Source organism: Microcaecilia unicolor, chromosome 3 (genome assembly GCF_901765095.1).
Source record: "Microcaecilia unicolor chromosome 3, aMicUni1.1, whole genome shotgun sequence".
In the NCBI taxonomy this organism is placed as follows: Eukaryota; Metazoa; Chordata; class Amphibia; order Gymnophiona; family Siphonopidae; genus Microcaecilia; species Microcaecilia unicolor.
Genome location: NC_044033.1, coordinates 56,136,696 through 56,163,847, shown reverse-complemented (window position 1 = coordinate 56,163,847; position 27,152 = coordinate 56,136,696). Strand labels below are relative to the sequence as shown.

General features: G+C 48.8%; 1 protein-coding gene across 1 annotated transcript in view; it reads right to left on the bottom strand.

Annotated features, from left to right (window-relative positions):
• The window catches only part of AHCTF1 (AT-hook containing transcription factor 1), a 553,711-nt gene that overhangs the window by 419,035 nt on the left and 107,524 nt on the right, over positions 1-27,152 (bottom strand). The window contains 2 exon segments of the mRNA XM_030195951.1: positions 18,386-18,440; positions 18,443-18,501. Of these exon segments, the coding sequence (XP_030051811.1) occupies positions 18,386-18,440; positions 18,443-18,501 (114 nt within the window).

Genomic DNA, 27,152 nt, shown 5'->3' with positions numbered 1-27,152 from the left:
TTCAAGATCACCTCAGCAACAATGACTTGTCCAGGTTGACGAGGAGCAGTAGTGAGAGCTAACCCTGTCTTTTCTCATCTTCAGCTTACAGGTCCACGACTATACCTTCAACCATGACAGAACATGGGATAGGGGAAGGGAGGAGGAATGGGGGTGCACATCCTTATATGGTGCTCAGCTCCTCCAAGTGCATCCCAGGATGCACCAGACAGGGGGGCTGGGCGCCACAATATTGAGAAGGCCCAGAGGAAGGAGGTGTTGCTTCTCTCCTCCTGTCTCCAATAGAGGTATGTGTATGGGAGGGGAGGGTCACTAGACCACCACGGATATTTGTTTGGGGAGGGGGCTGGGTCTACCAGACACCAGGGGTGTTTCTAAAGGTCTTGGGGTGGGTGGGGAGGGGGTTGTCCATGAGTGCCTACCATAGGGAGAGGTCTGCTTGCACTATACAGTGCAAGCAGACTGCTCCCCATAAGGACAGGTTCAGACCTGCCGTAAAATTTTTCATAATAAAAGGTAGGCACTCATGTCTGTGCATTGCTCAGAATGCTCATTTTAGTACGAATGAGCTTGTTAAAATGCATTTGCATAGGGTTTTCGGTAGCTACTAGGGGGAATGGAAAAATGGACACAGAACCCCTTTGTGCATTACACGGTAAATAAAGTTTGCTTTAGATAGGCTAGAACCAGTCTAAAGCAAATGTTCCAAGCATGGAAAGATTTGTTCATCGGGCCCATAGGATGGTAAGCAGACTGGTCAGATAGTATTTTCCTATCTCAGCAGGCAAATAAGATGTCCCAGCAACTCCTGGATTCTTCTGGCAGTGGCTCCTGTCCTGGTTCACTGGTTCAGTTGAGCCCAGGGGTACTTAGGCGTATGTTAGTGCCTTCTGAGGGTACACCTGAGGGTGTCAGGTCCTCTCCCCCCCTTCCCCCTCTCCAGCCGCAGGCTTCTACCTCCTCAGATCAAAAAAAAAAAAAAAAACACCAAAATTCAGAGACTTTGCCTTCAGGTCACAGTTTTCTAGTGTGAGTGGCTTTAATATTGGAGGGGGTTGAGTGTTGCTCCAATAACTTCCATTGTTGAACTGGAAGGAGATGTGACCTTGGGTAGTTTATAACTAACTCTACTAACTCCAAACACTTGAATGGTTCTTCACACAAATTCTTGAGCACCTTTCTGCTATATGCTCTTTACCAGCCAATTGTCCACATAGGGAAACACATGCACTTCCGAATCTGTGAAGCAATGCAACGACTACTGCAAGGTATTTTGTGAAGACTCTGGGAGCTGAAACAAGGCAAAATGGAAAGATGCAATACTGTTAGTGATATTACCCTACTTGAAACCTGAGACTTCTCTCAGTCACAGGATATAGCTGAATGTGGTTATAAGCATTCTTTAAGTCCAGAGAGCACAGCCAATCATTTTCCTAAATCATGGAAAGAAGGAAAACCATGAGGGAAACCATCCTGAACTTTTCTTTGAACAGATATTTCTTCAGGGCCATCGGTCTAAAATGGAACAAAATCCCCCCTTTTTCTTTGGCATGAGGAAGTACTTGGAACAAAATTCCCTTCCCCTTCTTCCCCTGGTGATATGGGTTTGACCACATAGGCCTGTAGAAGAGACTAGGTCCTCTGCAAGCACATCCTAGTGCTGAGAGCTGAACGTTGATGCTCCCAGTGAGCAATCTGGAGGGAGTTCTTGTCAATGCATAATAGCTATGATTTCTTGGAGCCACCATTCGTTCCCTGCTTTGATTAAAAATCCAGCTGGGGCTTCTGAATCTGCTGTTGCCGAGGGTGAAAGCAGAAATACTAGGACTACTGGGGAGAGCATGTAGATGAGGTGAACCTATACCTTTGAATACTAGGTCCTGGGGGATATATCTTCAAGTTCTCCAAGTTCTCCTGACCCACTGGTTCTAGGTCTGAAATACGCAACCAGATGAGTCTGTGTATGCAAATAACTAAGGCTGGATACCATATTGAAAGGTTGTGCAAACCATATGTTTTTTACACTCCTTTTTCTTGACTATTAGCTGGTGGAGCTCTGCAACTTGCTCTAGAGCCAGAATGTCTGCAAATTCCACCACAGTGCGCACAAAGTTTTAAATGTGGAGGCTTATGAAGAACTGCATAGAACCCTAGAAAGTCTTCCTCCCAAAGTACTCCAGAGTCTGAGCATCCTTCCACAAGAGCGCAGAAGCATAGGCCCTGAAGCTTCTGGAGCTACAGAGGACATATCTGACCACCATGGAATGGTGAGGAAGCTGCTGCTTCGTGAATCTGGGAGCCTTCTGGATTCTGTACATACAGTCTGTCTTCTTAGGTATAGGCTGCACTAAGAGGTCTCCCAATTATTCATCTGCACTGCCCTAAGGATGCTCTGCAAGGGCTCTCCCACAGCCTCCTTGGGAGGGAAACAGTAGTCAAGTACAACCAACATCGTGGCCCTGGTTGTCCTTGACCTCCAACTTAAAACGTGACAGACTTGGTCATCTCCCTTAAAATGGTGACAAAGGAAGGCTCCTCTGGTGAAGACTTTCTCCTTTCCTGTTGTGGTGGTTGGGAGAGGGGGGTACTGAAGGTAGACCAAGGGACACCCTCCTCCAAGAGATCCTCTGGTTCTACATCAGACACCAAAGAGCGGTCCATATCAGACCCAGCAAAGTACTCTTTACAAGAAGGCTGAGTGTCCAACTTGGATGGCTAGACTCATGGCCAGACTCTGGGCAGGAACTCTAAAGGATGGGCTTCCTCTCCCAATGTGCTGGAAAGGACCACCGACACCAGCTCTGATGTCAATAAACCAAAGGGCCTCCAGAATCAGCTGGGGTGGCACCATGGCTGACACCAACACCCTTAATGCCTCAGCATTGTGCTGAGCCAAAATGCACTCCAGCTCCTTCTGTAGCATGGCCCGGAGCTGTCCTTCAAAGACAGGCATCAGTAAAGGCTGGGCCGATCTGGTGACAGCCTGAGAAAATGTAGGGGCCAAACCAGAATTCTGGTTCCAGCTCGGAGGAGGCTTGTGCGATGACACCAACTCCAAGGAGGGGGAGCGGTCCTCTCAGCATTGACGCTTCTCAGGTACCAGTGATGCTGGTGTCCCTGAACTCCTGGTACCATGCTTTGAGGAGATCCAATGTTGGTGCTTCTTGCCTCTGCTCAATGCCCAATATCACAATCGTTTGGTGCCAATGAGGATGTTGTCAAATTCTTGTGTGACCTCTTATCGAAAGGCTGCTCAGTCCAGACAGGCACTATCGATGCCCAACATTGAAGCAGGTGGAGACTTCCTCAGTGACAGTAGGACCCCAGTGTTTGATGCAGCTCTGGGAGTCACAGAAACGATGCCTGTGATGCTGATGGACCATACTCACATATGCCAAAGAGTACCTCACGCATGGCCTCAGGACTTTTGGATTGTTCTCTGCATTTGACAGAGCTTACAACTAAAGGTCTTATGGTTGGGTCCAAGACACAGCAAGAACCAGTTATGAGAATCAGTCACAGAGATGACATTGCTGCACCAAGGACGCTTCTTAAAACTACTGGGAGTTTTTGTGTGACATCAGAGGAATAAACACCTAAGCAAAATCAAACGGCTCAGTGTTTTTTGTTTTGTTTTTTCCAAATAAGGTCCTGGTGGAAAAGCTCAGGCCATGGAAAAGGAAAGAAAAGAAACTTAAAACAGGTTGAAAACACTGAAAGGAGAGAAATATAAAACATCTCGGAAGACCTATGGATAGAAATTCCATATGTAAAAGGGAAAAGGATAGTGTTAGGAGTGTACTACTGTCCACTTGGCCAGGATGAACAGATGCAGAAATGTTATCAAAAATTACAGAGGCCAACAAACTGGTGAACACAATAATAATGGGTGATTTCACTTACTCAAATACTGACTCGGTAAATGTTACATCAGTGCATACTAGAGGGGTAAAATTTCTTGATGAAATCAAGGACTGCTTTATGGAGCAGCTGGTTAAGGAACCAAAAAGAGAAAGAACAATTCTAGACTTAGTCCTTAGTGGAGCGCATGATCTGGTACAAGAGGTAATGATACTGGGGCCATTTGAAAACAGTGATCATAACAATCAGATTTGATATCTCTATGGAGAAAAAAAAAAAACACTGAATGGAGCAGTTGCAAAGATCAAAAATTTACATCCAGCATGGATGCTATTCAAAAATACCATCCTGGAAGTCCAGAACAGACACATTCCTAGTATTAAAAAAAGGAGACTGGGCGTCTAAATGGCAGATGACGTTTAATGTGAGCAAGTGCAAAGTGATGCATGTGGGAAAGAGGAACCCCAACTATAGCTACATAATGCAAGGTTTCACTTTAGGAGTCACCGACCAAGAAAGGGATCTCGGCGTCATTGTTGATGATACGTTGAAACCCTCTGCTCAGTGTGCTACGGCAGCTAAGAAAGCAAATAGAATATTAGGTACAATTAGGAAAGGAATGAAAAACAAAAGTGAGGACGTTATAATGCCCTTGTATCGGTCCGTGGTGCAACTGCACCTCGAATATTGTGTTCAGTTCTGGTCACCGCATCTCAAAAAAGATATAGTGGAATTAGAAAAGGTACAGAGAACGGCGACAAAAATGATAAAGGGGATGGAACGACTTCCTTATGAGGAAAGGCTGAAGCGCCTAGGGCTCCAGCTTGAAGAAAAGATGGCTGAGGGGAGATATGATAAGAGGTCTATAAAATAATGAGTGGAGTGGAACAGGTAGATGTGAAGCGTCTGTTTACTCTTTCCAAAAATACTAGGACTAGGGGGCATGCGATGAAGCTACAATGTAGTAAATTTAGTACAAATCTGAGAAAGTGTTTCTTCACTCAACGTGTAATTAAACTATGGAATTTGTTGCCAGAGAATGTGGTAAAGGTGGTTAGCTTAACAAGGTTTAAAAAAAGGTCTGGATGACTTCCTAAAGGAAAAGTCCACAGACCATTATTAAATTGACATGGGGAAAATCCACTGCTTATTTCTAGGATAAGCAGTACAAAATGTATTGAACTTTTTCGGGATCTTGCCAGGTATTTGTGACCTGGATTGGCCACTGTTGGAAACAGGATGCTGGGCTTCACGGACCTTTAGTCTGTCCCAGTGTGGCAATATTTATGTACTTATGTAACGCCAAATTACAGACAGCATGGATAAAAAGTGAGGTGAAGGAAGCTATTAGAACTAAAATAAAATCCTTCAGAAAATGGAAGAAGGATCCAACTGAAAATAATAGGAAACAGCATAAGGAATGGCAAGTCAAATGCAAAGTGCTGCTAAGGATGGCAAAGAGACTTTGAAAACAAGATTGCACTGGAGGCAAAAACACAGATATTTTAGAAGCAAGAAGCCGGTAAAAGAATCACAGTTGGACCACTAGATGACCGAGGAGCAAAAGTGGCACTCAGGGAAGACAAGACCATGGCAGAGAGATTAAATCAATTTTTGCTTCAGTTTTCACTGAGGAAGATGTGGGAGAAATACCAGTGCCAGAAATGGATTTTTTTCAGCACTGTCAAATGCCACGGTGGGAAAACCTGCTACATCCTTTTCTTCCAGAGAACCAGTCAGTAATTCTTGCACATGAGTGGATTAAATCCTTGCAAGAACATCTAAAAGAACTACAGACCACTGTGCTGGCTAACACAGAAAAGTCTAGGGATTATTTGCAGGAGGCACACGCAAAAAGCTATGATTTAAGGCCCCTCAAGGTTGGGAGTAAGGTCATGCTACTACACCCCAGACCAATCCTCCCCTTTGGAACAGCAAAGTGGGAAGGACCGTACTTAGTTACTAATGCCCTAGGTCATAGCCTATACCAAATCCTAAAGACAGATAACCAGCAGAGTTGGAAACATATCACTCAGTTGAAGCCATATGGGTAATATATGTTTATCAGTCTGAACACAGCCTGGACAACTGCTTTCTGAAGAAAAGTCATTTGGGGGATGGTAAAGTGAAGATACATACCTGTAACAGATGTTCTCAGAGGACAGCAGGCTGATTGTTCTCACGACTGGGTCGACATCCACAGCGGCCCCTCCAACGGAATTTTTCCAAAGCAAAAATCTAGAGCTTTGACCGAACCTTCTAGCGCGCAGGGTGCGCCCATCGCGCGAGAGTCCCGCTCAGTTATATCCAAAAGCATGAATAAAAGGAAAACAACTCCAAAGGTGAGGTGGGTGGGTTTGTGAGAACAATCAGCCTGCTGTCCTCTGAGAACACCTGCTACAGGTATGTATCTTCGCTTTCTCCGAGGACAAGCAGGCTGCTTGTTCTCACGACTGGGGTATCCCTAGCACCCAGGCTCACTCAAAACAATGAACACTGGTCAATTGGGCCTCGCAACGGTGAGGACATAACAAGGATTGACCTACGAACTAGAAAATCTAACAGAGTGCAGCCTGGAACAGAATAAAAATGGGCCTAGGGGGGGTGGAGTTGGATTCTAAACCCTGAACAGATTCTGCAGCACCGACTGCCCAAACCGACTGTCGCGTCGGGTATCCTGCTGAAGGCAGTAGTGAGATGTGAATGTGTGGATTGATGACCACGTCGCAGCCTTGCAAATCTCTTCTATAGTGGCTGACTTCAAGTGGGCCACCGATGCTGCCATGGCTCTAACACTATGAGCCGTGACATGTCCCTCAAGAGTCAGCCCAGCTTGGGCATAAGTGAAGAAAATGTAATCCGCTAGCCAATTAGAAACGGTGCGTTTCCTGACTGCGACTCCCCTTCTGTTGGGATCAAAAGAAAAACATTTGGGCGGACTGTCTGAAGGGGCTTGTCCGTTCCACGTAGGCCAATGCTCTCTTGCAGTCCAAGGTGTGCAACTGACATTTAGTAGGGCGGATATGACGACGGGGAAAAATGTTGGCAAGACAATTGACTGGTTCAGATGGAACTCCGACACCACCTTTGGCAAGAACTTAGGGTGAATGCGGAGGACCACTCTGTTGTGATGAAATTTGAGGTAAGGAGCTTGTACTACTAAGGCTTGGAGCTCACTGAATCTACGAGCTGAAGTAACAGCCACCAAGAAAATGACCTTCCAGGTCAAGTACTTCCGATGGCAGGAATTCAGAGGCTCAAAAGGAGCTTTCATCAGCTGGGTGAGGACAACGTTGAGATCCCATGATACTGGTGGAGGTTTGACTGGGGGCTTTGACAAAAGCAAACCTCTCATAAAGCGAACTACTAAAGGCTGTGCAGAGATAGGCTTCCCCTCTACATGTTGATGATAAGCACTAATTGCACTAAGGTGAACTCTTATGGAGTTGGTCTTGAGACCAGACTCTGACAAATGTAGGTGGTATTCAAGCAGGGTCTGTGTAGGACAAGAAAGAGGATCTAGGGCCTTGCTGTCACACTAGATGGCAAACCTCCTCCATTTGAAAGAGTAACACCTCTTCGTGGAATCTTTCCTGGAAGCAAGCAAGACTCAGGAGACACCCTCTGAAAGACCCAAGGAGGCAACTTCTAAGCTCTCAACATCCAGGCTGTGAGAGCCAGAGACTGGAGGCTGGGATGTAGAAGCGACCCCTCGTTCTGGGTGATAAGGGTTAGAAAACACTCCAATCTCCACGGTTCTTTGGAGGACAACTCCATAAGAAGAGGGAACCAAATCTGACGCGGCCAGAAGGGAACAATCAGAATCATGGTTCAGCGGTCTTGCTTGAGTTTCAGCAAAGTCTTCCCTACCAGAAGTATGGGAAGATACACATACAGAAGGCCTGTTCCCCAATGGAGGAGAAAGGCATTTGATGCTAGTCTGTCGTGGGCCTGAAGCCTGGAACAGAACCGAGGGACTTTGTGATTGATCTGGGTGGCAAAAAGATCCACCGAGAGGGTGCCCCACTCTCGGAAGATCTTGCGTACAATGCCCATGTTAAGCGACCACTCGTGAGGTTGCATTATCCTGCTCAGCCTGTCGGCCAGACTGTTGTTTACGCCTGCCAAGTGGCTTGGAGAAACATGCCATAACGGCGAGCCCAAAGCCACATCCTGACGGCTTCCTGACACAGGGAGTGAGATCTGGTGCCCCCCAGCTTGTTGACGTAGTACATGTCTGTCTGAATTTGGGTAACTTGGCTGGACAGCCGATCTCTGAAAGCCTTTAGAGCGTTCCAGATTGCTCGTAACTCCAGGAGGTTGATCTGAAGACTCTTTTCCTGGAGGGACCAAAATCCTTGAGTGTGAAGCCCACTGACATGAGCTCCCCACCCCAGGAGGGAAGCATCCGTTGTCATCACTTTTTGTGGCTGAGGAATTTGAAATGGACGTCCCAAGGTCAAATTGGATCGAATTGTCCACCACCAAAGGGAATTATGAAAATCGGTGGACAGTTGGATTGCATCCTCTAGATCCCCTGCAGCTTGACACCACTGAGAAGCTAAGGTCCATTGAGCTGATTTCATGTGAAGACGGGCCATGGGTGTCACATGGACAGTAGAGGCCATATGGCCTAAACGTCTCAACATCTGCCGAGCTTTGATCTGCTGAGAGGCCCTGGCCCTGGAAACTAGAGCCAGAAGATTGTCTGCTCTCGCTTCTGGAAGATAGGCACAAGCCGTCTGTGAATCCAACAGAGCTCCTATAAATTCCAGTTTCTCAACGGGAAAAAGATAGGACTTGGGGTAATTTATTACAAACCCGAGTAGCTCCAGCAATTGAATAGTCATCTGATTGGACTGTAGAGCTCCTGCCTCTGAGGTGTTCTTCACAAGTCAATCGTCGAAATAAGGGAACACATGCACTCCCAGTCTGCGTATCAACGCTGCAACTACTGCCAGGCATTCTGTAAAGACCCTGGGCTCAGACGCCAGACCAAAGGGGCAGCACACAATACTGGAAGTGCTGCGCTCCCTGACGGAATCGAAGATACCTTCTGTGAGCTGGAAGTATCGGGATGTGTGTATAAGCATCCTTTAAGTCCAGAGAGCATAGCCGATCATTTTTCTGAATCATGGGAAGAAGGGTGCCCAAGGAAACCATCCTGAACTTTTCAAGGACTAGAAATTTGTTCAGGGCCCTTAGGTCTAGGATGGGACACATCCCCCCCCCCCCCACCCCGTTTTCTTTTGCAAAAGAAAGTACCTGGAATAGAACCCCAGCCCTTCCTGCCCTGGTAGAACGGGCTCGACCGCATTGGCGCCGAGAAGGGTGGAGAGTTCCTCTGCAAGTACCTGCCTGTGCTGGAAGCTGAAAGACTGAGCTCCCGGAGGGCAATTTGGAGGCTTGTATATCAAATTGAGAGAGTATCCTAACTGGACTATTTGGTGAACCCACCGATCGGAGGTTATGAGAGGCCACCTTTGGTGAAAAAATGTTAACCTCCCTCCAACTGGCAAGCCATCCGGCACGGACACTTTTACAGCGGCTATACTCAACTGGAGCCAGTCAAAAGCCCGTCCCTTGCTTTTGCTGGGGAGCTGCAGGGGCCTGCCTCAGTGCACTCTGTTGACGAGAACGAGCACGCTGGGGATGAGCCTGAGAAGGCTGTCGAGGAGGATTGTACCTACGCTTATTGTAAGCATAGGGAGCACTCTTCTTTCCCTGTAAAAAATGCCTTACTGATGAGGTAGTAGCAGAAGGCGCCCGGCGGAAGAGACTGTCCATAGCGGTTTCCCTCTGAGTGATCTGATCGAACACCTGTTCGACTTTCTCACCAAACATATTATACCCCCGGCAAGGGACATCCGCAATCCGCTGCTGGACTCGATTATCCAGGTCAGAGGCACGCAGCTATGAGAGTCTGCGCATCACTATGCCTTGGGCAGAGATTCTGGATGCAACATCAAAAGAATCGTAAGCACTCCTGGACAGGAATTTACGACACGCCTTCTGCTGCCTGACCACCTCCTGAAAAGGCCTGGCCTGCTCCAGAGGGAGCTTATCGACCAAGTCCGCCAGTTGCTTCACCATGTTCCTCAAGTGAATGCTCATGTAGAGCTGGTAAGATTGAATTTTGGCCACGAGCATAGAAGACTGATAGGCCTTCCTCCCAAAAGATTCTCTCCCCAGGGGCACCAGGGCAAGGTCTCTAGAACTCCTAGCTCTCTTGAGAGCGGAATCCACAACCATTGAGTCGTGAGGTAACTGCGACTTCATCAGCTCAGGTTCTCCATGAATCCGATATTGGGACTCAGCTTTCTTGGGAATGGTGGGATTACTTAGTGGTTTCATCCAGTTCCACATAAGAGTCTCCTTGAGCACATTATGCAAAGGAACCGTGGATGACTCCTTAGGTGGCGAAGGATAGTCAAGGACCTCAAGCATCTCAGTCCTGGGATCATCCTCAGATACCACAGGGAAGGAAATAGCCACAGACATTTCCCGGACAAATGAAGAGAAAGAAAGACTCTCCGTGGGATAAAGCTTTCTTTCTGGTGAAGGTGTAGGATCAGAAGGAAGACCACAAGACTCTTCAGAAGAGAAATACCTGGGTTCTTGCTCTTCATCCCATGAGGCACCTCATCTGTATCGGACAAGAGTTCCTTAACTGCAGTCCAAAACCGGGCCCGTCTCGACGCCGAGGAACCATGTCCTCGATGGCGATGTCGAGAAGTTGACTCCCATGCCGGCGGCGATGAAGCTCCCTCTAGCGATGTCGACGGGGAGTCAACCTGGGTGACAGCTGAGGCCGATGCCTCAGCCGGCACCGGCATCAGAGACCTCATCTCAAGCGAAGAACCAGCTGTCGCTTCCATCGACGGTACGGAGGGCGCAAGCACTCCCCGGTACCGGAGCAGTTTGACACAGCAACCCGTCCAGAGTCACTGTCGAGGAAGGCTGCAGGGTCGGTGCAGGATTTGACACTATGATCTCTGGTTTATTTCAAAGGCAAACCATTAGCGAAGTTGCTGGCAAAGATACTCGCTAATCGTTTGGCTCGCTTGTTGTCATGACTAATACATGAGAGCCAAGTGGGATTTGTAGGGGGTAGGTCGGTGGCGAAAAATTTACGGAAAATCCTAACCACGTTGGAGTATGGCTGGCATACGAAACTGATGTCGTTGTTGGTTAGTTTTGACGCAGAAAAAGCCTTTGACAGGGTGCACTGGGATTTTCTTTTTGCAGTACTGGAGAAGTATGGGTTTTCGGAAAAGTTTATTGACGCGCTACAAGCTCTTTATTCTGCTCCGCATGCAACCATTCTGGTTAATGGACTTGAATCACAAAGTTTTCCCATTCGGAGGGGTACAAGGCAGGGATGTCCACTTTCACCACTTCTTTTTGTTTTAGCCCTGGATCCTCTTATAAAAGACATTGTGGTGAATCCTTTGATTAAGGGGATTCAGTTAGGGTTTCAGGTTTTCAAAGTTGCAGCATTTGCGGATGATTTATTGGTACATCTTACACACCTGAGAGAATCGTTAGAGACACTTTTAGAAGCGTTTCAGGAATATGGAGATTATGCAGGGTTCCGTATCAACTTAGTAAAATCTGAGACGTTGGTTTCATCAGCGGTCCCGGATAATATGTGGGGGTTGGATTTTCCTTTGAGGTGGGCATCTGGGTCCTTTAAATATTTGGGAATTTGGCTTACGTTGAATGTCCCCGCTCTGTATTGCCTGATTGTGTCTGCTTTAGTATAAGACACACAAAGACAATTGAATTCTTGAATGGGTCTCCCCTTGACGCTGTTGGGGAGGGTTAAGCTAATAAGGATGGTTATATTCCCCAGATGGCTCTATGTATTGCAGACGTTACCGCTCCGGCTTTTTAAAAAAGACTTAAAGGTGGTGAACAGGATCTTTAGCCATTTTTGTTGAGCCCGCAAAAAGCCTAAATTGAGCCAGGAGGTGATGAGTGGCGATTGGGGCCAGGGGGTAGTGGGGTTCCCTAGCTTGTGTCTTTATAATCAGGGTGTCTTCTTAGGCACCTGGGGGACTGGTTCAACATAACACAGACATATACACCCATACCTTTTGAACAGGAATATTTGCCCCCCCCCCCCCCCCCCCCCCGGGCTACTTTCGCTCCTGCACCTTCCCCAGGGCCGGATGCCTCAGCATTTTAAGAGAAGCATGCTGCTTAGACCTTTGCGGGAGGTGTGGTGTTGGCTGGTGAGGTTATTAAGGGGGAACCCAAGGGTTACGGATCAACTGCCCATCCGCAGTAATATTGACTTTTTGAGGCTGGGGTGGATAACTCGGTTTTTCTTGTGTGGGATCGCAAAGGCTTCTCTATATTAGAACATCTCCTACGGGAGGATAGGGGGTTGATTCTGTTTGACGTTTACAGGACAAGGTGGGGCCTACTTGGGGGAATCGGTTTGCGTACGCGCAGGCTAAACATTATGTAACCTCTTTGGATCAATTTTCCTTGCGACAGCGGCTGGGTGAGCTGCTCCGTGGGGTTTTTCAGGAGACTCTAGAGGAGCGCCTCTCGATTTCAGGTCTTCATAAGTCTATAGTCCATAGAAGCCCCAGTAGGACTTATACACAATCTTAAAAGTAGATGGGAGAAAGACTTAGGGATTTCTCTAGCGCATTGGGATGTGGTAGCCACATTAAAGGGCATACGTGGGTTGGTAACAGATGAGAGACTGAGAGAGTGTGGTTATAGAGTGGTGTTGAGGGGCTACATGTCTAAGGCTCAATTGGCACATGTGTCCGGTTATGAGGATGCGGCGTGCTCCAAGTGCGGGGCTAGTCCTCATTCGTTAGGACATGTCCGGCAGTGCGTGCCTTCTGGTTAAAGGTGAGGAGCTTTCTGACTAGGTTGTTGGGGCAAATGATTCGGGGAACGGAGGGGCAGTTTCTGTTGGATCAACTCAGGGCTTTTGCTCCTCTAGACCGGCATTCAAGTTTGTTCTGTCGGAAATTGAGCTTGGTGGCTCGGAAATGTGTTCTACAATACTGGACTTCATCTGAGGCTCCTGCTTATTGGCACTGGTGGAACCAGGTACATCTTTTGGCGACCTGGGAAGCTAGAGAGGCGAGAAATTCCCCCAGACACGAGGCGCTGTTTACTCAAATATGGCAACCGTACTTGCAAAATCTCAGTCCCAAAGGGCGTAGTCTGTTACTTAATTTATAAACCTATCTGTACAAAATTCTTAGTCCTTTGTCAATTGGGGGAGGGGGGTTAAGGGGTTTCACTTTGTTGCCTTGTTTAGTCATGGTGGGGGTTAACTTCTAGGCCCTTCCAATCCTGGATAGGTGGGATGGGTTTGGCATTGGTTTGCTGGTTTGGGTTGAGAGAGGCTCGATAGATTACTGTTGTTTTGTTTAGTGGTGGGGGGAAGGGAGGTTGGGTGGGGAGAGGGACAATATTAAAATAGACTTGTCCCGCTGATGGATTTTTATATTTTAGTTTGGGGCAGCATGGTTTGTTGCTCAATTTATGATCTGTGATAATTGTTGTACTGGTTAGTACTGTTTAACATGCTGGCTTATTAATAATAATTGTGTGTGTGTGTGTGTGTGTGTGTGTGTGTGTGTGTGTGTGTGTGTGTGTAGGGGGGGGGGGGAATTGAAATCTAAAACAAAAGGGGGGGGTAAAGTTGGGGCACGAGAGGTGAACCCAGCAGAACACCCCGGGCGGTACCTTCTAGCTTCACGGAAGCGAGGTCTGTAAGAGGAGGGAACCGCCTGACCCTTGGAGGAAGGCCTCGGCCTATCCTCGGGTAAGCGCTGGGGTTTAGGATCCCCCAGGCCTTTAACAATTTTCTCCAACTCCTCACCAAATAGGAGAAGGCCTTGGAAGGGCAACTTCACCAACCTTTGCTTAGAGGCCATGACAGCCGCCCAATGCCATAGCCACAGAAGACGGCAAGCCGCCGCCGCCACCACAGCCATCTGTTTAGCCGAAGCTCTGACCAGATCATAAAGGGCGTCAGCCAAGAAAGACAAGGCCGACTCCATCCGCGGTGTCACCTCAGAAAGGGGCTCCGCTCCATCCCCGGGCTGTTCCACTGCCTGTTGCAACTAAGCGAGGCAGGCTCGGGCAGCATAGCAGCTGCATGCAGATGCCCGTAAGGATAGGCCTGAAATTTCAAAGGACCATTTCAGAGCTGATTCCAGGCGTCGGTCCTGCATGTCCTTCAGGGCGACTCCTCCTTCAACTGGGAGGGTAGTCCTCTTTGTCACAGCCATGACTAGGGCATCCACTTTAGGCACTGCTAGGCGCGCCAAATGCTCCTCACTTAGAGGGTATAATTACCCCATTGCCCTGGCGACTTTCAAAGGCCCCTCGGGGTCAGTCCATTGAGCCAAAATAAGCTCTTGGATGGAGTCATGCAAAGGAAAGTACTTGCCATCCTCAGATTACCAGATGAGGCCTCGCCACTCCCAGGATCTTCAATAGAGAGGGCCTGCAGGGCATCAGAAATAAGCGCTGGCAGGTCGTCGCGGTGGAAAATCCTCACCGCGGAAGGATCATCTGGATCCGGTAGCAATCCTGCACCTTCCTCTGGCTCTTCAGACCACGAGGGTCTGCCGGACCTCTCAAAATCCTCACATTCCAACCACGGGGGGGAGAGGGGGGGTGCGCCACTCTCTGAAGGGGAATTAACCCTTCTGCGCTTGTATTGTGGCCAGTCGTCAGGGGAAAACGCGTCTGACGGCAATCCGAGTCCTGGCTCCACTAGAGGGGGAACTGTTAGCAGGGCAGGATGAGACCCCTGCGGGAGAGCTCTTTTTAACATGAATGCTTTGTGCAGCAGCAACACAAACTCAGGGGAGAAGGGCTCACCCTGGCCTCCCGGTTCCAGTACGGGGATAGGAGCTTCCCTGTTAGCCTCCATACGAGGCTCCCCTCCAATTTTAAACCCCTCCGCTTCTGCAGGGGTCGCGCCATGTGGCGCGTCCAAAATGGCGCCCGCTGCCAGCTCCACTGAGCGGGAAGAAACCTCGCTCGCCATGCTCATGCCGGCCCTGACGTCTGAAGAGCACGATTTACAGAGCCCTGCTGCGGATCTGCGCTTGCCACAATGGGAACAGTGCTTTACAACCTTCGCAGCCATCTCCGAAAACGGCGGAAAATTCAAAATGGCAGATTCGCACCAAAAACGTCCTGATCGCGGGCCCTCCCCAGAGGAGCTACAAACCGCTCTTACCTCACCAGACCGAGTCCTCAGAGCTCCGGTCACGCTGCACAATCAGAAGAAAACCTCTTTTCTGGAATCGCAAGCGCCAAAGCACGACGCAACTTTTTTTTTTTTTTTTTTTTAACACTGTGAGGAAAGTAGAGGCAACAGCAATAGAGGCAATTTCTCCAACTCTGGAGGTTCAGTAGTGTGGGAAAGGCAGGGAAAGGACGAACCAATGTGCCTGCATCCACCAAGGAGAGTGTGGGAAAAGACAGGGACAGGGCAAGCCTATGTGTCTACATCCACATCGGGGGCCGGGTAAGGCAGGGAAAGGGCTAACCTATGTGCCTTTAAAGTGAAGCTGCAATAGCCACAACACCCCAGCTACAACTGGCAAAAGCACAGGAGCCACCCCAGGCAGATTTTTTGAAGGAGCTGAATAAGCTGCAACCACCCTGCTGGGGAGATAGAGAATACTGAAGAGGCAGATGGAGCTAGCTGGCCATGAGGCACTATGGTTTTTCAGTGCTCTCTATCTCCCCCTGCTGGTTGATGGACACAACCCATTCGTAATGGATTCATTTGCTTGATGACAAGGAAGATGGAATTATTGCCTATTCTTATAACGTGTGTTTTGCTATTCAAATTGTTGTATGCTGAATCTTTTGGTTGTGTTTAACAAGTTGAATCATCAATAAAATTGCTGAAATACAAAGGCAAACCATTAAATAAGGGGAGTGGGGGAGAGTAAACATTTGCCTTGTCTATACAGGATTTCTCGAACTGAGAATGGAAACCAAACCCCCTAGAAAATCTTTGCAGAGTGGGTTGAGGAAGTGCAACTACCAGCCTGAAATTGTTTTTGCTGCAACCCTTAATGGAGTGATACTCCTAAAGAAATTGGAGAGCTGCAGAAATCTGACATAAGGAAAGAATAGTAATTATAGAAATGAAGAGGTGAGAAAAAGATGGGAGAACAGATACAGCAATGGAGGGATGATATGAAAAGTAGAGTTTTGAATGGGAAGGGCAAACAGGTGGATAATGGAATGGAGATGTGAACAGCAGGGATAGCCAAGCTCCCACAAAGAGCAGTCTCTCTTTCCTAGAAATGTAAATTGAGAACCTATGAATAAATTCAGGAAGCCAGATACTTGCAGCCCGATGCTCAAAACAGTGCTGGAATATACCACCCAAACAGCGCCGAAAAAGAACTTCCCAATGCTAATGGTGTGCAAATTTTATGCACATGGTTAGCGCTGAGCATTGGAAAGTAAAGAGGGGAAGATGTGCCCAGCATATGCACACAAGAGATGTGCGATAAACACAGCTCTTGTGCTCATGCGCATTCAAACTAGCAGGGCAGGGAGCCCAGAAAGGAGCTACAACAGGCACCAGGGGTGAAAATAAAGACAACAGCCAAGAGGGAAGCTGGAATTTAGAAAAGTTAATGTAGTTCAGACAGCATTAGATGGAATTTTTTAGAAGGGAGATTTGAGGGTAGGAAGGAGGAAACCTCCCTATTTTCAACAGTTGAATCACTTGGCAGCAAAGCAGGTTATTATGAAGCCAGAGGCTCAAGCACCATTTAGGACAACCCCTGCCCCGTCCACTCTTCTCTGCAAGCACAAATCCCCTCTTACAAAAAACTCTAATAGCTTCAAGCTGGCATTAGGTTTTCTGTAGTAAAGTTGCCCTTCTTCAGGGCACTGTTCTCTGAGTATCGCAGGGAATAGAAAAATAACCTAATTTAAATCTTTTGAACTACATTAGCATGCTATTTGCGCTGATCTGGGTACAGCTCGTTATTTCCCATGGTAATGGCCTCTGAGCATTGTGTGCCGGCAAATGTGGGTGCTAGTCTGGTGCTAATGGCCTCTAGCGTCTGCGTTTTGTTTCTGAGCATTAGGGCCTTGGAACCTAGTTAAGGGGTATCTTCACCAGAAGTTCTGAGAGAAGAGAACATTTCTCTGGTAAGCGAACATTATTTTGATTTGTGCTTTGGGAACTTAAAGATTGGGGTTTAAAGGAGGAATTGTAGGTTACTGATAGGCAGAATAAAAATATAAAAAAGCAAACTTTATCAACTAATCTCCATACTCTTTTCCTCCTAGTTTTAAAACTTGAACTTTATACCACAGTATTAGCCTCTGGATGGAGGCGAGTGAACAGTAGAGTGCCGCAGGGATCTGTACTGTGACTGGTACTATTTAACATATTTATAAATGACATGGAAATCGGGACGACGAGTGAGGTGATCAAATTTGCAGATCATACAAAACTATTCAAGGTTGTTAAAACACATGAGGACTGTGAAATATTGCAGGAAGATCTTAGGAAATTAGAACACTGGGTGCCCAAATGGCAGATGAAATTTAATGTAGACAAATGCAAGGTGATGCACATTGGAAAGAATAATCCAAATCACAGTTACCTGATGCTAGGGTCCACCTTGGGAGTCAGCACTCAAGGAAAAGATCTGGATGTTGTTGTAGATAATACGCTGAAATCTTCTGCTCAGTGTGCGGCGGCAGACAAAAAAAGCAAACGGGATGCTAGGAATTATTAGAAAAGAGATGGTGAATAAGACCAAAAACACTATAATGCCTTTGTATTGCTCCATGGTGGATCTGCACCTTGAGTATTGTGTTCAGTTCTGGTTGCCGTATCTCAAAAAAGATATAGCAGAATTAGGAAAGGTTCAAAGAAGAGCGACTAAAATGATAAAGGGAATGGAACTCCTCTCGTATGAGGAAAGGCTAAAGAGGTTAGGGCTCTTCAGCTTGGAAGAGAGATGGATGAGGAAAGATATGATTGAGGTCTACAAAATCCAGAGTAGTGTAGAACGAGTAGACGTAAATCGATTTTTTTTACTCGTTCCAAAAGTACAAAGACTAGGAGACACTCAAGGAAGTTACATGAACATACTTTTAAAACAAATAGAAGGAAATATTTTTCCACTCAACGAATAGTTAAGCTTTGGAACTCTTTGTCGGAGGAGGTGGTAACAGCGGTTAGCATATCTGGGTTTAAAAAAAAAGGTTTGAACAAATTCCTGGAGGAAAGGTCCACAGTCTGCTATTGAGACAGACATGGGAAGCAACTGCTTGCCCTGGGATTTGTAGTATGGAGTGTTGCCACAATTTGGGTTTCTGCCAGGTACTTGTGACCTGGTTTGGCCACTGTTTGGAAAACAGAATACTGGGCTAGATGGACGATTTGTGTGACCCAGTATGGCTACTCTTATGTAAATCTCAATTCCAAATCTACCCAACATATAAAATTCAGCAAGAGGAAAAAAAGAATACTACGGTTTACCTTTCTTGAGTAGATTGTACAGCCCACAGATAGCAGCAATTGCGAGGGTCATTTCAGGTTCTTGAAAGTTAACTGCATATATAGGAACTCTACCTCCTTCTAACTGGAAGTGGTATCTAGACAAAAGAAAAAAAGTAGTATTTTCATATACTGCTAAGCAACAGGATCAGTTTAAGTGCAATATAAAACAAACAAACAAAAAAAGATCCTAAACTGCTTTACAAACAGAAGTCTTTCCCCCCTGGATCTGCCTAATCCCACACCACCATACATCACAAAAAGTTCAGAAATGGAAAATAATAATATTAACCTCTCACAATATGCTATTATATCAACCTAAGCATTTACTGTACTTCTGTATTATGTACTAGACTTCTACAAATCTAAATTTTGTAACCTTCTTTATAGCAATATGTAAGCCACATTGAACCTGCCATACAGTGGGAAATAATATATATATATATACATACACACACACACCTTCATGTTAAACTGAATTATTTCAGGGATTTTTTTTTTTTTTTTTTTTTACACACATCTATGTAGATTCTGCCCCCCCCCCCCCCCCCCCCAAATCTTGTTCCCTGTCTCTGGTTCAGCTTCCCTCTGTCTAATCACTATTTTTCTTTCCTCCATTTCCTGCTGTAATTCATCTTTCACATTCAACTTTCTTTCTTCCATTTTTCTTCCTCCTCCATCGCCTCTTCTCCCCTCCCCGGGCACCATCTCCTCTTTCCTTCCCCTCCCCTCCATAGACACCATCTCCCTTGTTTGTTCCATCCCCTATTTTGGATCCTGGCATCTCTTCCTGCTAGTCTCTTCTTTCCCCTTCCTCTACTGTGTGCGTCTGGTAGCGCTATACAAATGCTAATAATAATACACTCCAGCATCAATCACTTCCTCTTCTTTCCTTCCTCCTGTGGATCCAGAATCTCTGCCTGCCTCTCCCCCTCCCTTCCCCCACATCCTCAAACTGCTAGTCTCTTAACATCCCCTAAGCATTCCAAGGAGAAACATAGAAGTGCCAGTCTTCGGGAGACTCTGATCCGTCCATGCCAGGTCTTTTTGTTCAAGTTCTCTGTTCAAATACATTGTGTGGTCTATTAGTCCAAACTCTGCACAAAAAGAAATATCCTATGTTTCTGTAATTAATCAAATTTCTCTTAGATTTACTATACATAGCAATAGTTGAAGACAGTCAGATTGGAGGTTTGGTGTACTGACTCCACAGCTTTGCTTGTATAAAATTACAGCCTTGCTTGTAATAAATTAGGGAATTAAGTGTTATATTTGGTTTTGGCAGTGCCAAGAACCACCCTGATGCAGCCAATGAGACAAATGTACTACCTACTACTAACTTAGCGAATGCTACATACCTGTAAGAAGGTATTCTCCGAGGACAGCAGGCTGATTGTTCTCACTGATGGGTTGACGTCCTCGGCAGCCCCCTCCATCGGAAAGTTTACTAGCAAAGGCCTTTGCTAGTCCTCGCGCGCCCATGCACACCGCGCATGCGCGGCCGTCTTCCCCGCCCGAAACCGGCTCGAGCCGGCCAGTCCAGTATGTAGCAAGACAATACACTTCAAGGGAAGACACAACTCCAAAGGGGAGGCGGGCGGGTTTGTGAGAACAATCAGCCTGCTGTCCTCGGAGAATACCTTCTACAGGTATGTAGCATTCGCTTTCTCCGAGGACAAGCAGGCTGCTTGTTCTCACTGATGGGGTATCCCTAGCCCCCAGGCTCACTCAAAACAACAACCATGGTCAATTGGGCCTCGCAACGGCGAGGACAAACTGAGATTGACCTAAAAAAAAATTACCAACTAACTGAGAGTGCAGCCTGGAACAGAACAAACAGGGCCCTCGGGGGGTGGAGTTGGATCCTAAAGCCCAAACAGGTTCTGAAGAACTGACTGCCCGAACCGACCTGTCGCGTCGGGTATCCTGCTGCAGGCAGTAATGAGATGTGAATGTGTGGACAGATGACCACGTCGCAGCTTTGGCAAATTTCTTCAATAGAGGCTGACTTCAAGTGGGCTACCGGACGCAGCCATGCCTAACATTATGAGCCGTGACATGACCCTCAAGAGCCAGCCCGCCTGGGCGTAAGTGAAGGAAAATGCAATCTGCTAGCCAATTGGATATGGTGCGTTTCCCTACAGCCACTCCCCTCCTATTGGGATCAAAAGAAACAAACAATTGGGCGGACTGTCTGTGGGGCTGTGTCCGCTCCAGTAGAAGGCCAATGCTCTCTTGCAGTCCAATGTGTGCAGCTGACGTTCAGCAGGGCAGGAATGAGGACGGGAAAGAAATGTTGGCAAGACAATTGACTGGTTCAGATGGAACTCCGACACGACCTTTGGCAGGAAACTTAGGGTGAGTGCGGAGGACTACTCTGTTATGATGAATTTGGTGTAAGGAGCCTGGGCTACCAGGGCCTGAAGCTCACTGACTCTACGAGCTGAAGTAACTGCCACCAAGAAAATGACCTTCCAAGTCAAGTACTTCAGATGGCAGGAATTCAGTGGCTCGAAAGGAGGTTTCATCAGCTGGGTGAGAACGACATTGAGATCCCATGACACTGTAGGAGGCTTGACAGGGGGCTTTGACAAAAGCAAGCCTCTCATGAAGCGAACAACTAAAGGCTGTCCTGAGATCGGCTTACCTTCCATCATGATAATGGTAAGCACTGATTGCACTAAGGTGAACCCTTACAGAGTTGGTCTTGAGACCAGACTCAGACAAGTGCAGAAGGTATTCAAGCAGGGTCTGTGTAGGACAAGAGCGAGGATCTAGGGCCTTGCTGTCACACCAGACGGCAAACCTCCTCCAATGGAAGAAGTAACTTCTCTTAGTGGAATCTTTCCTGGAAGCAAGCAAGATGCGGGAGACACCCTCTGACAGACCCAAAGAGGCAAAGTCTACGCCTCACATCCAGGCCGTAAGAGCCAGCGACTGGAGGCTGGGATGCAGAAGTGCCCCTTCGTCCTGTGTGATGAGGGTCGGAAAACACTCCAATCTCCACGGTTCTTCGGAGGACAACTCCAGAAGAAGAGGGAACCAGATCTGACGCGGCCAAAAAGGAGCAATCAGAATCATGGTGCCTTGGTCTTGCTTGAGTTTCAACAAAGTCTTCCCCACCAGAGGTATGGGAGGATAAGCATACAGCAGACCCTCCCCCCAGTACAGGAGGAAGGCATCCGATGCCAGTCTGCCGTGGGCATGAAGCCTGGAACAGAACTGAGGGACTTTGTGGTTCACCTCGAGATGCGAAGAGATCTACCAAGGGGGGGCCCCACACCTGGAAGATCTGTCGTACCACACGGAATTGACGCGACCACTCGTGAGGTTGCATAATCCTGCTCAACCTGTCGGCCAGACTGTTGTTTACGCCTGCCAGATATGTGGCTTGGAGCACCATGTCGTGACGGCGAGCCCAGAGGCCACATGCTGACGGCTTCCTGACACAGGGGGCGAGATCCGGTGCCCCCCTGCTTGTTGACATAGTACATGGCAACCTGGTTGTCTGTCTGAATTTGGATAATTTGGTGGGACAGCCGATCTCTGAAAGCCTCAGAGCGTTACAGATCGCTCGTAACTCCCGAAGATTGATCTGCAGATCGCGTTTCCTGGAGGGACCAGCTTCCTTGGGTGTGAAGCCCATCGACATGAGCTCCCCATCCCAGGAGGGACGCATCCGTGGTCAGCACCTTTTGTGGCTGGGAAGGACTCCCAGAGTCAAATGGAGCAAATCGTCCACCAATATAGGGATTTGAGAAAACTCGTGGACAGGTGGATCACGTCCTCTAGACCCCCAGCGGCCGGATACCACTGGGAGGCTAGGGGTCCATTGAGCAGATCTCATGTGAAGGCGGGCATGGGAGTCACATGAACTGTGGAGGCAATGTGGCCCAGCAATCTCAACATCTGCCGAGCTGTGAATCTGCTGGGACGCTCGCACCCGCGAGACGAGGGACAACAAGTTGTTGGCCCTCGTCTCTGGGAGATAGGCGCGAGCCGTCCGAGAATCCAGCAGAGCTCCTATGAATTCGAGTCTCTGCATTGGGAGAAGATGGGACTTTGGATAATTTATCACAAACCCCAGTAGCTCAGTAGGCCGAATAGTCATCTGCAGGACTGCAGGGCTCCTGCCTCGGATGTGTTCTTCACCAGCCAATCGTCGAGATATGGGAACACATGCACCCCCAGCCTGCGAAGTGCCGCTGCTACCACAGCTAGGCACTTTGTGAACACCCTGGGCGCAGAGCGAGCCCAAAGGGTAGCACACAGTACTGGAAGTGGCGTGTGCCCAGCTGAAATCGCAGATACTGTCTGTGAGCTGGCAGTATCGGGATGTGAGTGTAGGCATCCTTCAAGTCCAGAGAGCATAGCCAATCGTTTTGCTGAATCATGGGGAGGAGGGTGCCCAGGAAAGCATCCTGAACTTTTCTTTACGAGATATTTGTTCAGGGCCCTTAGGTCTAGGATGGGACGCATCCCCCCCTGTTTTCTTTTCCACAATGAAGTACCTGGAATAGAATCCCAGCCCTTCCTGCCCGGATGGCACGGGCTCGACCGCATTGGCGCTGAGAAGGGCGGGAGAGTTCCTCTGCAAGTACCTGCTTGTGCTGGAAGCTGTAAGACTGAGCTCCCGGTGGACAATTTGGAGGTTTTGAGGCCAAATTGAGGGTGTATCCTTGCCGGACTATTTGCAGAACCCACTGATCGGAGGTTATGAGAGGCCACCCTTTGGTGAAAAGCTATCAACCTCCCCCCGACCGGCAGGTCGCCCGGCACTGACACTGGGATGTCGGTCTATGCTCTGCTGGAGCCAGTCAAAAGCTCGCCCCTTGCTTTTGCTGGGGAGCCGCGGGGCCTTGCTGAGGCGCACGCTGCTGACGAGAGCGATGCGCGCTGGGGCTTAGCCTGGGCCGCAGGCTGTCGGGAAGGAGGATTGTACCTACGCTTACCAGAAGCATAGGGACCAGTCTTCCTTCCCCCGAAAAATCTTCTACCTGTAGAGGTAGATGCTGAAGGCTGCCGGCGGGAGAACTTGTCGAATGCGGTGTCCCGCTGGTGGAGAGACCTCTACCACCTGCTCGACTTTTTCCCCAAAAATGTTGTCCGCACGGCAAGGCGATTGTCCGCAATCCGCTGCTGGAGTCTATTCTCCAGGTCGGCGGCACGCAGCCATGAGAGCCTGCGCATCACCACACCTTGAGCAGCGGCCCTGGACGCAACATCAAAGTGTCATAAACTCCACTGGCCAGGAATTTTCTGCACGCCTTCAGCTGCCTGACCACCTCCTGAAAAGGCTTGGCTTGCTCAGGGGGAAGAGCATCAACCAAGCCCGCCAACTGCCGCACATTGTTCCGCATGTGTATGCTCGTGTAGAGCTGGTAAGACTGGATCTTGGCCACGAGCATAGAAGAATGGTAGGCCTTCCTCCCAAAGGAGTCTAAGGTTCTAGGGTCTTTGCCCGGGGGCGCCGAAGCATGCTCCCTAGAACTCTTAGCTTTCTTTAGGGCCAAATCCACAACTCCAGAGTCATGAGGCAACTGAGTGCGCATCAGCTCTGGGTCCCCATGGATCCGGTACTGGGACTCGATCTTCTTGGGGAATGTGGGGATTACTTAATGGCTTGGTCCAGTTCGCAAGCAATGTCTTTTTCAGGACATGGTGCAAGGGAACAGTGGACGCTTCCTTAGGTGGAGAAGGATAGTCCAGGAGCTCAAACATTTCAGCCCTGGGCTCGTCCTCCACAACCACCGGGAAGGGGATGGCCGTAGACATCTCCCGGACAAAGGAAGCGAAAGACAGACTCTCAGGAGGAGAAAGCTGCCTTTCAGGAGAGGGAGTGGGATCAGAAGGAAGACCCTCAGACTCCTCGTCAGAGAAATATCTGGGGTCTTCTTCGTCCTCCCACGAGGCCTCACCCTCGGTGTCAGACACAAGTTCACGGACCTGTGTCTGCAACCTCGCCCGGCTCGACTCCGTGGAGCCACGTCCACGATGGGGGCGTCGAGAGGTAGACTCCCTCGCCCGCATCGGCGAAGCTCCCTCCGCCGACGTAGTCGGGGAGCCTTCCTGGGAGGTGGCCGCGGTCGGCACGCACGCGGTACCGACGTCGGGGACCTCAACCTGGGCGATGGACAGCCGGCGCCGACGCTCGACGGTACCGGAGGCGCAAGCACCGCCGGTACCGGAGGGGTAGGGCGCAACAGCTCTCCCAGAATCTCTGGGAGAACGGCCCGGAGGCTCTCGTTCAGAGTGGCTGCAGAAAAAGGCTGAGAGGTCGATGCAGGCGTCGACGTCAGAACCTGTTCCGGGCGAGGAGGCTGTTCCGGCTGTCCAGAGTGGAGCGCATCGACACCTCCTGAACAGAGGTGTGAGCGGTCCTCTCGGTGCCGATGCCTGCTGGGTGCGAATCCCTCGGCGACCCAGAGCTCTCGGTGCGACACGGGGAGGAGACCGGTGTCGATGCTTCTTCGACTTCTTCCGAAGCACGTCACCGGAGCTCCCCGGCACCGACGAGGAGGACGTAGAATCCATCACGTCGCTTCCTCGGGGCCGAGACGAAGAGAGGGTCGATCCCGGGGGGGCTGTACCGCAGGAGCCCTCAGGGTAGGAGGAGACCCACCCGAAGGCTCACCGCCACCAGCAGGGGAATGGGACAGCCCTCACCTGCACTCCTGACGATGCACCTCCGTTCCGACGTACATCAGCAGACGAAGTCTCGGTACCACCGACGTCGATGCAGTCGCCCGATGCCTCAGCGCGATGCAGAGGTCGACTGCCTCGATGCAGTCGATGGGAGCGGCAGCCAGGAAGATGGTCCGGAGCTGACGACGTCGATGCACTCGATGCCCTCCGGTGCCGATGTCGACGAAGAGCCCAGAGAACAAAACGTTTCCACTGGGCTAATCTCGCTACCTGACGTCCGCCTTGTAACAGGGAACACAGACTGCCAGTTCTGAGGGTCGGTGCTGGGCCCCTAGACACTGAAGGACACGCAGAGTGCCTATCAGTGAGCGAGATTACCCGGGCGCACTGGGTGCACTTCTGAAGCCGCTGGAAGCTCGATGTCATGGGCGGAAAAATCACGCCGGCGAAATCAAAGGCCGAAATGGCGAAAATTGAAGCACCAAAATTTAAAGGGAGAAAAATCTCGACCGAGGCCAAACTAGGCCTACCCGACCACGAAAGAAAACTTACGGGGCAAAAGTTGAGAAAATTACGGGAAGGGCCAGAAAACCCGAAAGGGTCTTCCGGAACAGTTCCGGAGCGCTTCCCGAACTTTTTTAAAGAAAAACAAGGAAAAAACACGTCGAAAAGGACGCGCGAGGTCGACTCTCTGGGGCACGAACGGTGTAACACGACCGTACCGAGCAGCGGACGAAAGAAGACTGGCCGGCTCGAGCCGGTTTCGGGCGGGAAGACGGCCCGCGCATGCGTGGTGCGCATGGGCCGCGCGAGGACTAGCAAGGCCTTTGCTAGTAAACTTTCCGATGGAGGGGGCTGCCGAGGGACGTCAACCCATCAGTGAGAACAAGCAGCCTGCTTGTACTCGGAGAACTATAGTACTATTAGCTATACACACAGGAGAAACATCTCCTGCTTAATAGAGCTTACAGCTTATTTCAAGAAAAACAGGACAGATAAGAGAAGGTGAAATTATATCATACCTGATCATTTCCTTTACTTTAGTCAGGAAGTACCATCTTGAATAAATAGGTGTTATCCTCTCCTACCAACAGATGGAGGTAGAGAAAAACTGATCTCTTTCAGTGAACTCAGAAGATCCCTATATAAGACACACCCATGCCCCATCAACTACTGCAGCTGCAATGATTATCAAAAGCAAGTATCATTAACACAGCCATGTCACATGCTGCCCTGTATTTGCAATTCAACTTTTTTTTTTTCATTTACCTTAATAGCAAAGAGCAAAGCATCCCCAAGAGCCTTAGAGGGCAGGTCTCAGGAAGGGATGGCCTGACTAAGGGAAAGGAAGTTATCAGGTATGACAATTTCGTCTTCCTTGTTGTCTGGAGTTGTACCATCCTGAATGAGCAGGAAATACCAAGCAGATTCAATGATCAGGGGAAGACAAAGTTCCCTAAATGATAGCTCTGCTAAAGTCTGACCATCCAAATTGTAATGTTTCGAAAATGAATGGAGCAACAATCATGTCGCTGACCAGCAAATCTCTGAAGGGACTGCCAGAGCTTGGCTGTGCCCAAGTCGAGTGAGCCCTCAACCCAGGCAGAACTCTGATTCCTACAAATGTAGACAGCCTCGATAGTACCTTGATCCAACTAGCAATGGAGGCTTTGGAATCTGCCTGACCCTTCCATGGGCCATGGAAGAGAACAGAGATTATTACAGAAATGAAACTCATTTGTCTCCAAGTAGCACAGCAACGCCCTGCAGACATCAGCCCAGGCAGAACTCTAATTCCTACAAATGCAGACAGCCTCGATAGTACCTTGGTCCACCTAGCAATGGAGGCTTTGGAATCTGCCTCACCCTTCCATAGGCCATGGAAGAGAACAGAGATTACAGAAATGAAACTCATTTGTCTCCAAGTAGCACAGCAACACCCTGCAGACATCTAAGCTTATGCAGCCTCCAGGCCAACGCATTGGAACCCCAGACCACAAAGGAAGGCACACACCTCCTGATTAACATGGAATGGAGAAATCACCTTAGGAAGAAAGGAGGGAACCTTGTGAATGGACACTGAATCCTCTGAGAAGGAAAGACA